The sequence below is a fragment of the Saimiri boliviensis genome, chromosome 1, assembly GCF_048565385.1.
Source record: "Saimiri boliviensis isolate mSaiBol1 chromosome 1, mSaiBol1.pri, whole genome shotgun sequence".
Classification (NCBI taxonomy): Eukaryota; Metazoa; Chordata; class Mammalia; order Primates; family Cebidae; genus Saimiri; species Saimiri boliviensis.
The window spans coordinates 72,644,921-72,656,214 of NC_133449.1; the positions used below are offsets into that span (position 1 = coordinate 72,644,921).

General features: G+C 46.0%; 1 protein-coding gene across 1 annotated transcript in view; it reads right to left on the minus strand.

Annotated features, from left to right (window-relative positions):
* The window catches only part of ACTR2 (actin related protein 2), a 35,776-nt gene extending 25,204 nt beyond the window's left edge, over positions 1-10,572 (minus strand). The window contains exon 1 of the mRNA XM_010333530.2: positions 10,398-10,572. Within this exon, the coding sequence (XP_010331832.1) occupies positions 10,398-10,445 (48 nt within the window). The 5' untranslated portion in view covers positions 10,446-10,572. The remainder of the gene's footprint in view (positions 1-10,397) is intronic.
* Between the last annotated feature and the right edge of the window lie 722 nt (positions 10,573-11,294).

Genomic DNA, 11,294 nt, shown 5'->3' on the forward strand with positions numbered 1-11,294 from the left:
ATCCTCCTGAGTTGCTAGGATTACAGGCATGAGCCACCATGATTGAAAGTTATAAATTCTTGTATAGTCTGTTTACGCCGGGCCTAGTGGCTCACATCTGTAATTCCAGCCCTTTGGGAGGCTTAGGCGGGCAGATCAGTTGAGCCCAGAAGCTCGAGACCAGTATGGGCAACATAGCAAGATGCCAAAACAATAATAATAATAATAATAATAATAATAATAATAATAATAAAACAGGCCGGGCGCGGTGGCTCAAGCCTGTAATCCCAGCACTTTGGGAGGCCGAGGCGGGTGGATCACGAGGTCAAGAGATCGAGACCATCCTGGTCAACATGGTGAAACCCCGTCTCTACTAAAGGTGCAAAAAATTAGCTGGGCATGGTGGCGTATGCCTGTAATCCCAGCTACTCAGGAGGCTGAGGCAGAAGAATTGCCTGAACCAAGGAGGCGGAGGTTGCGGTGAGCTGAGATCGCGCCATTGCACTCCAGCCTGGGTAAGAAGAGCGAAACTGTCTCAAAATAATAATAATAATAGTAATAATAATAAAACAAAAAATTCAAAAATTAGCCAGGCATTGTGGCATGTGTCACATGTAGTCCCAGCTACTCCAGAGGCTGAGGTGGGAGGATCACTTAAGCCTGGGAGGTCAAGCCTGCCATGATCATGTGAAAGCCTGTCTCAAAAAATATGTAAAAAATAAATAATATATAGTCTATTTAATATAGTAGACATTGTAAGGAAAGGGTAACTAAAAATGTCAGGGTGGGAGGAGGAAGCTATGTAAGAAAGGAAATGTAATCATAATCTGCACCCTCTTTAACAAGCCTTTATTTAATATTAGCTACACTGCATTTACTGATTAATTCCAACTGCCTAGAACAGTGTCTGGCATATAACAGGTACACAGTAAATGATCAATAAATACTAAAAGTTTTGCTGTTGACTCAACAGTATGACACTGATTATTTTTAAATATACATATATTTAATATTCAGAAAAAAGTTTATTTTTCTATGGCTCCAGGCACCACACATTCTTAGAATTAAGGATGAAAAACAGTACCTGAATGTGATACATGACAGTAATAAAATAAAGGTAGACAAAAAATAGTAATATACCTCTTGATAGAAAGCTACTACGTACATCACTTGAATCATGTGAGGCCAGGAGTTTGAGATCAGCATGGCTAACATGACGGAAACCCATCTCTACTAAAAATAACAAAAATTAGCCAGGTATGGTGGTGTATGCCTGTAATCCCAGTTACTTGGGAAGCTGAGGTATGAAAATCACTCAAACATGGGAGACAGAGGTTGCAGTGAGCTGAGATCATGCCACTGCACTCCAGACTGTCATCCGGGCTGGAGTGCAATGCGTGATCTTGAACCTCCGCCTCCCAAGTAGCTGGGATTACAGGCACCCACCACCACACCCAGCTAAATTTTTTTGTATTTTTAGTAGAGACGGGGTTTTATTATGTTGGCCAGGCTGGTCTCAAACTTCTGACCTTGTGATCCACCTGCCTCAGCCTCCCAAAGTGCTGGGATTACAGGCATGAGCCACCACGCCCAGCCTAAACTCACTGGCTTTTGACTAGTCCTCCAAAACATATAAAAATTTGTTATTTTCAAAGATCTCTATAGCAGCCTTGTTGGAGATGACGTTGATGAACCACATTTAATTACAAATAGCCTAGGACATTCTGCCATTCAGTATTTCACTTCTCTCTCTCTCTCTTTTTTTTTGAGACGGAGTTTCGCTCTTGTTACCCAGGCTGGAGTGCAATGGCACGATCTCGGCTCACCGCAATCTCCGCCTCCTGGGTTCAAGCAATTCTCCTGCCTCAGCCTCCTGAGTCGCTGGGATTACAGGCACGTGCCACCATGCCCAGCTAATTTTTTGTATTTTTAGTAGAGATGGGGTTTCACCATGTTGACCAGGATGGTCTCGATCTCTCGATCTTGTGATCCACCTGCCTCGGCCTCCCAAAGTGCTGGGATTACAGGCTTGAGCCACCGCGCCCGGCCACTTTTTTTTTTTTTTTTTTTTGAGACAAAGTCTTGTTCTGTCGCCCAGGCTGGAGTGTAGCAACCTCTGTCTCCTGGGTTCCAGCAATTCTCCTGCCTCAGGCTCCCAGGCAGCTGGGACTACAGCTGCATGCTACCACGCCTGGCTAATTTTTATATTTTTAGTAGAGTTTCACCATTTGGCCAGGCTGGTCTTGAACTCCTGATCTCAGGATCCTCCCACCTCAGCCTCCCAACGTGCTGGGATTACAGGCGTAAGCCACTGCACTTGGCCCCACTTGTCTTTTATAAATAGACTTTCCCAAATATATTAGAATCATGACAACCAGATTAAAGCTTTTATGAAAACATCTGTCTGAGCCGGGCGCGGTGGCTCAAGCCTGTAATCCCAGCACTTTGGGAGCCCGAGGCGGGTGGATCACGAGGTCAAGAGATCGAGACCATCCTGGTCAACATGGTGAAACCCCGTCTCTACTAAAAATATAAAAAATTAGCTGGGCATGGTGGCGCGTGCCTGTAATCCCAGCTACTCAGGAGGCTGAGGCAGGAGAATTGCCTGAACCCAGGAGGCGGAGGTTGCGGTGAGCCGAGATCGCGCCATTGCACTCCAGCCTGGGTAACAAGAGCGAATCTCCGTCTCAAAAAAAAAAAAAAAAAAAACTGTCTGAAATGAGGCAGGTTCACACTTCCAATGCCGTCTCAATTCTTATCCTCTCACCTCATGTTTACACTTTATTAATAGAAACTACATAAAACATACTATTTAGATGTTTTCTCCCAACCACACAAAACCTAGTCTTAGTTTACCATTGAGCCACCAAAGTAACGGCATTTTTCAAGTACAGCTACCCATTTAAAAAAGCATAATACAATTCCTCTGGATTACTTTTTAAGGCAGAAGTTAGCATGATATGTAATACATAACCCACTTGATCACACCTACTTCCTCTTGGCAGTGGTTGATAATGATGAACTAGAATACACTTCCCACCCTTAAAATGAACAGAATTCAAGAGCATTAGTTCATTTTTTCTTAATGTCTTCTTAAATAGTGTGACCTAAGCCTGGGGCTTTGAGAGGCCAAATCATGTTTATCATTTGAGGTCAGGAATTTGAGAGCAGCCTGGCCAATATGGTAAAACCCCATCTCTACTAAAACTACAAAATTGGCTGGGCATGATGGTGTATGCCTGTAATCCCAGCTACTCAGGAGGCTGATGCAGGAAAATTGCTTGAACCTGGGAGGCAGAGGTTGCAGTGAGGTGAGATTACATGAATGCACTCTGGCCTGGGTGACAGAGAGAGACTCTGTCTCAAAAAAAAATAATTAAAAAATTAAAAAAAATTTTAAAATTATACTGGCCACTCTGGGCACACTGCCACTGGGGTAGTACTGCTCTGCAAGGAGCAGCAAAAATAAAAATTGTAATTCTAAAATTATATTATTTTTTGTAGAGACAGGGGTCTCACTGTTGTTCAGCCTGTTCTTGAACTCCCAGCCTCAAGCAATCTTCCCACCTTTACCTCCCAAAATGCTGGGATTATAGGCATCAGCCACTGTGCCTGGCCCTAATTTTTCAATAATATGAAAATGACAATCTGATTACTTCTGCAAAACATAGTAAGTATTTTTAAAAAAATCTAGGCCAGGTGCAGTGGCTCACATCCGTAATCCCAGCATTTTGGGATGCTGAGGTAGGTGGATGACCTGAGATCAGGAGTTAAAGACCAGCCTGGCCAACATGGTGAAACCTAATCTCTACTAAAAATACAACAATTAGCCGGGTGTGGTGGTGTGCACCTGTGATCCCAGCTACTCAGGAGGCTGAGGCAGGAGAATAGCTTGAACCCAGGAGCTGGAGGCTACAGTGAGCCAAGATCCCACCACTGCACTCCAGCCCAGGTGACAGAGGGAGACACCATCTTAAAAAAAAAAAAAAAAAAAAATCTAGGCCGGGCTCGGTGGCTCAAGCCTGTAATCCCAGCACTTTGGGAGGCCGAGGCGGGTGGATCACGAGGTCAAGAGATCGAGACCATCCTGGTCAACATGGTGAAACCCCGTCTCTACTAAAAATATAAAAAATTAGCTGGGCATGGTGGCGCACGCCTGTAATCCCAGCTACTCAGGAGGCTGAGGCAGGAGAATTGCCTGAACCCAGGAGGCGGAGGTTGCGGTGAGCCGAGATCGTGCCATTGCACTCCAGCCTGGGTAACAAGAGCGAAACTCCCTCTCATTAAAAAAAAAAAAAAAAAAAAAAAAAAAAAAATCTAAACATGATATGATGAAGTACAAAGAAAACATTCTTTTCTAAACTATCATTTGATATCATCTTAATCCCTCAAATTCCCCCTCCATGTCAATCATTTTAAGACTTAGTGACTTTGTTCTTTCATTGTGTGCATAAAGGCTGTGTTTAAGAAATAGCTTTTACCATATATAGTTTCCTCTTCATAGCAGTGTGGTTTAAACTAGTTCCTTTACTTCCCACTGAGTCATCAAATGGTAAGAACAGTATAATGTTCTGTCAAGCAAAAATGAAAAATTTCATCTACATCTGCTCTAAAAGTACATTTTTTTCTCCTCAAAAAAAAAAACCTGAGATTTATAAGATCCCATTTGGTCCTAATTTAATTTTTATTTCCTCCTTACTAATTTTATCTGATGATATTGATGTATTTAGTAATTTAACTGCACAGTGACTATTCTTTTTTTTTTTGAGACAGAGTTTCGTTCTTGTTACCCAGGCTGGAGTGCAATGGCGCGATCTCGGCTCACCGCAACCTCCGTCTCCTGGGTTCAGGCAATTCTCCTGCCTCAGCCTCCTAAGTAGCTGGGATTACAGGCACGCGTCACCATGCCCAGCTAATTTTTGTATTTTTAATAGAGACGGGGTTTCACCATGTTGACCAGGATGGTCTCGATCTCTTGAGCTCGTGATCCACCCGCTTCGGCCTCCCAGGCTGGAGTGCAATGGCGCGATCTCGGCTCACCGCAACCTCCGCCTCCCGGGCTCAGGCAATTCTCCTGCCTCAGCCTCCTAAGTAGCTGGGATTACAGGCACGCGCCACCACGCCCAGCTAGTTTTTTGTATTTTTAGTAGAGACGGGGTTTCACCATGTTGACCAGGATGGTCTCGATCTCTCGACCTCGTGATCCACCCGCCTCGGCCTCCCAAAGTGCTGGGATTACAGGCTTGAGCCACCGTGCCCGGCTGTTTTTTTTTTTTTGAGACAGAGTCTCGCTCTTGTTACCCAGGCTGGAGTGCAATGGCGCGATCTCGGCTCACCGCAACCTCCGCCTCCTGGGTTCAGGCAATTCTCCTGCCTCAGCCTCCTGAGTAGCTGGGATTACAGGCATGTGCCACCATGCCCAGCTAATTTTTTGTATTTTTAGTAGAGACGGGGTTTCACCATGTTGACCAGGATGGTCTCGATCTCTCGACCTTGTGATCCACCCGCCTCGGCCTCCCAAAGTGCTGGGATTACAGGCTTGAGCCACCGCGCCCGGCCCGGCGACTATTCTTATCTTAGGCCACCAAAATATTTATTCTACTTATCCCAAAGCATTTTGCAAGATAAAACCCTATTTGGTTTTGGTTTGTTTCTGTTTCAAACACTACTAAATTAAACATATAAACTAGCAAAGCCTGATAAAGCAGGCCACAATCAACTATAAATGTCCATTACATAAATGCAAATCCAATTATTCTGGTACTATAAGCTTCTTTGTATGTCTAGACCTTATTAAGCACTGTACTAGCAACATAGCAAGCACTGGGGAAACCTTCATTTTGTTGGTGATCTAACTCACTGCTGATGAAATCTCCCAAGTGTGGTAACAAGATAAACAACACCAGGGGCCTGGACCCAGCTCCTGAAGGAGACCTAAACCTAGAGTTTCACAGACCTCTTGATTTTCACCTATCTGGACCAGTTGACTCCAGACAGAGGTTTGAATGGTTAAAATCCACATAAATTATTGGATAAGATGAGTTTTCCTCCTCTGGGCAACCCTAGGGAGACACTGGTCAACCTGGGAGATAGAAAATTGAGCAGGACCAACATCAGGCATGTGATTGTAAGAACAAACGTGTTCCCAGGCAAGCTTGTCCAACCCACGGCCCACAAGCTACATGAGGCCCAACACAAATTCACAAACTTTCTTAAAACATTGTGAATTTTTTTTGGCCATTTTTTTTTAGTTCATTAGCTATCGTTAGTGTTAGTGTATTTTATGCGTGGCCCAAGACAATTCTTCCAACATGGCCCAGGGACACCAAAAGATTGGACACTCCTGTCCTAGAATCTTTAATTTGGGTCTGCCAGAGAGGTTAAAAAAAAAAAAAAAATCAACTTTTCAAAAAGCCTATAATTTTATTTTTATTTTTTACTAGATATGGGGTCTTGCTATATTAACCCAGGCTGGTCTCAAACTCTTGGCCTCATCTCAGCCTCCCAAAATGCTGGAATTACAGGCATGAGGAACCACACCTAGCCAGCCTACCATTTTAAAACCTAAGGTGTTTAAGGAACAAAAGAGAAAACCTTAGGGTAACAACTGTTTCCATAACTTCTTCAAAAATTACATCTGAATATCTTCTTGAATATTTAATTATAAAGGAATCATTATAACTTCAGGTACCTAAATAAAATCAAGATGACTATGTCTACAAGTGGTAAGAAATATACAATAGAAGTGATTCCTAGTTCTCTTACATACTACATACTCAGAACAATCACAGCATTCCTGTTATATGATTCACATATTTTATCACCACTGTTTCTTCGGTTGAAACCTATCATGTCCATAGAAAATCTGGATAAAATTTAAAAATAACTAGAAGCACAACAACAAATTTTTATTAGAATTACCTACACTCACTTTTTTCATTTATATCACAGCCACTGATCATTTGTATGAAGGAAAAGGAACTTAAAAATATGGATTAGACACAAGACTAATCAATAATATTACAAACAGCTTTCTTTTTTTTTTTTTTGCGATGGAGTCTCACTGTCACCCACACTGGAGTGCAATGGCGTGATCTCGGCTCACGGCAACCTCTGCCTCCCAGGTTCAAGCAATTCTCCTGCCTCAGCCTCCCGAGTAGCTGGGATTATAGGCATCCGTCACCATGCCTGGCTAATTATTGTATTTTTAGTAGACACAGGGTTTCACCATGTTGGCCAGGCTGGTCTCGAACTTCTGGCCATCAAGTGATCTTCAGACCTCGGCCTCCCAAAGTGCTGGGATTACAGGCGTAAGTCACCATGCCCAGCCTAAAATCAGCTTTCTAATGTTAGCTAAACTAACAGAGGCCAGGCATGGTGGCTCAAGCCTGTAATCTCAAAACTTCGGGAGGCTGAGGCAGGTAGATCACAAGGTCAGGAGATCGAGACCATCCTGGCTATGGTGAAACCCTGTCTCTACTAAAATAAAAAAAATTAGCCAGGCATGGTGGCAGGCACCTGTAGTCCCAGCTACTTAGAAGGTTAAGGCAGAGGAATCGCTTGAACCCAGGAGATGGAGGTTGCAGTGAACTGAGATTGTACCACTGCACTCCAGCCTGGTAACAGATCAAGACTCCATCTCAAAAACAAAACAAAACAAAAACTACTAACGGATTAGTAACATAACATTAGCGTATGATAGCTGAGTGCAATGGCTCAAGCATGTAATCCTAGCACTTTAGGCGGAGGTGGGCAGATCTCCTGAGCCCAGGAGTTCAAGACCAGCCTGGGTAACATAGGGAGACCCAGTCTCTACAAAAACGTTAAGGCTGGCACAGTGGCTCATACCTGTAATCCCAGAACTTTGGAAGGCCAAGGTGGGTGGATTACCTGAGGTCAGGAGTTCGAGACCATCCTGGCCAACATGGCGAAACCCCATCTCTACTAAAAATGGAAAAATTAGCTGAGTGTGGAGGCACAGGCCTGTAATCCCAGCTACTAGGGAGGCTGAGGCAGGAGAATCGCTTCAACCTGGGAGAAGGAGGTTGCAGTGAGCCGAGATTGCGCCACTGCACTCCAGCCTGGATGACAGAGAAAACTTTCATATGCAGATACAGGTTTGTGGACGTACATTTTTAATAAAGAACACACACACTTAAACTGAATCATTCTAAAATCTTTTTCTTTTTTTTTTTTTTTTTGAGACGGAGTTTCGCTCTTGTTACCCAGGCTGGAGTGCAATGGCGCCATATTGGCTCACCGCAACCTCCACCTCCTGGGTTCAGGCAATTCTCCTGCCTCAGCCTCCTGAGTAGCTGGGATTACAGGCGTGCGCCACCATGCCCAGCTAATTTTTTGTATTTTTAGTAGAGACGGGGTTTCACCATGTTGACCAGGTTGGTCTCGATCTCTCGACCTTGTGATCCACCCGCCTCGGCCTCCCAAAGTGCTGGGATTACAGGCTTGAGCCACCGCGCCCGGCAATCTTTTTCAACTTAATAAATCTTAACCATGTTTCCATAGCAGTGGAAGTATTACATTTTGAATAACTGTGTCATTATACATATACATATATTTTTTTTAATTTATTTTTTATTTTTTGAGACTTAGTCTCATTCTGTCTCCCAGGCTGGAGTGAGTGGCACAATCTCAGCTCATTGCAACCTCTGCCTCCCGGGTTCAAGCGATTCTCCTGCCTCAGCCTCCTGAGTAGCTGGGATTACAGGTGCCCAACACCATGCCTAGCTAATTTCTGTATTTTTAGTAGAGACATGGTTTCACCATGTTGGCCAGGGTGGTCTCGAACTCCTGACCTCAGGTGATTTGCCCTCCTCAGCTGCCCAAAGTGCTGGGATTACAGATGTGAGGCACCGTGCCTGGTTTCATTATATGTTAACACTTTTTATTCTAGCCCATTTTTAACACAGTTCAGATGAAGCTGGCATAACTATTGCTTGTAAAAGTCCGTTAACAAATCTAATCAAGGGCATTATTATGGCAGTAAATACCAGCTTTTTTTCCCCCTCAACAATTCAGATTCCAAAGTGTTTTGTTCAAGTAAAATGTATTTTAATTCATATATCATATTTATGAGAGGGAGGGGAGAAAAGTCATAAAATGTTGTAACATTAAAATGGTTAGAAATAATTACAGAAGTCATCCAGAATAAGTAATATTGCCCCGTCTTCTAATTTGCTGACTTTGCTACCCGAAACACATTTTTTAAAAATCTGGCAAGAGGGAGGTTTAAGACAACCTTCTTTCTGTTTTTGTTTTACTGAGACAGAGTTTCACTCCTGTCGTCCAGGCTGGAAGTGCAGTGGCGCGATCTCAGCTCACTGCAACCTCTGCTTCCCAGTCTCAAGCGATTCTCCTGCCTCTGCCTCTGCCTCAGCCTCAGCCTCAGCCTCCTGGGCAGCTGGGATTACAGGCATGCGCCACCACGCCCGGCTAATTTTTGTAGTTTTAGAATAGACGGGCTTTCACCACATTGGCCAGGCTAGTCTTGAACTCCTAATCTTACGTGATCCGCCCGCCTCGGCCTGCAAAGCGCTGGGATTACAGAAACAACTTTCAAATAGTTTCTAAATCAGTGCTTTGGTCAGATTTTACAATTTTTGAATCTTAAAGTCTAATATTACCTGCATTCTGAGACTAGGAGGAAAAGGGGGGCTGGGGGCGGGGCAACCAACACTAATTAACTTCCCCTAAGGTCAATGCAATTAACACTGCGGGGCCCTAGGTCCCCAAACCACCCAATGGAACATGCTGGTCTCCGCAGGCCTGTACCTGGGCCAAACCACCAGCATGTAGAACAAAAAGTGAACGACGCGCTGCCGATCTGGACCCCCTTCCCTCGAAAAAATAAAAAACCCAACACACACAGCGAAAGGGCTGAGGCCCACACTCCATGACAGCACTTCCTTTTTTTTTTTTTTTTTTTTTTTAAGTAAACCCGTTTCCTGCTTCTCGTTTGGTGTATCTTCAACTATACAGGAAGAGGAAGGCCTCTAGGTGTTTCTCCTTTTTACACACCGGCGGCCCTGGGGAAAAGAGCACTTCTCGGAACACAAAAACCGAGCCTTTTACCCCTCTGGCCGCTTTAGTCTTTTACCCCTCGGTCCGCTTTAGCCCAATTGCCCCTGCCGAGCGGTCAGTAGGCTCCGCGTCCAGCGTCGGTCTCGCCAGCCGCCCCGACCTGGAAGGCTGCGGGGGTGGCAGGCTAAAGGGCTGGCAAGCTAAGGGGAGACCAGGGCACGGCCGGCTCGCCCTCCTGCCGGCGAAGGTGGGAGGCACCGCCCCGCGCCCCTTGGCCCCTCGGGCCTGGAGGTGCAGCCCAGGGAGCCGAGGGCCCGCGCGCCCGCTGCACGTCCCCGCCTGCGCCTGTGGCCGCCAAGGCCTCCTCGCCCGGCGCTTACCCCGGTGCCGTTGTCGCACACCACCACCTTCCTGCCCTGGCTGTCCATCGTCCGCCCGGGTGAGAGCCGCTGCCGCCGCACAACCTACAGCCGCCGCCGCCCGGCCGTTTTCTTTTCTTCCTCCTCCCTCTTCGCGGCCCCTCCTTCGGCCCAACTTTTTTCCCCCAACAGGAAGTCGCCGCCCGGCTCCGCCCGTCATTTAGCTGAAGGTCTGAGCGGAAAGTGTGGGACGGGCGGGAAGCGCGACTGGCAGCGGTGAGCTCCAATAAAAAATGGAGACGCGTCGAGGCGCCTCCCGCAGCTCCGCTTCCGGCTCGGCTGTCATGGTCGCTTCCCACCCAGGTTCTTCCTCGCTTCTAGTACCCGGCACTTCGCCGGGCATTAATGGCTGCCAGCATTATTGCGGGTCCTGCGGCTTTCTCCCTAAAGTGTCACAGAAACTAAGGGTGCCGCTTAACGAACTGCAGAAGACGCAGGCAGGTGAAGGACACCGGTTCTGCAGCGGCATGGAATGTGGCGGAGAAGCCGGCGGGGAGGACCGAGAGCAAGCCTGGGAGGTCCTGGCCGACCCCACCATTGAACAGGGCTTGGTGTGTCATTGCTTCTAGGCCTTTTCAGCCGACAGAACTGGGATGCATACACACACGCTTATTTGAAATCATGCGTTTGTTCCATACTCTCAATTTTAGCCCACTCCTTTGCCCAAGTTGCTCTATGGTCAAGCGAGAGAGAGCAGGTACCTGCATTTCCAGCCTCCTGGCTCACTGCCTCCTTCTTCCAGTAGTCCCATGTCTCTTCACACCTCTTCAGTACATGTACATCTGTGAACCCAGAGCCTTGGCTTTGAAATCAGACAACTCCAGTTACAAACGTGGCGCTGCCACTCACGAGTTTTGT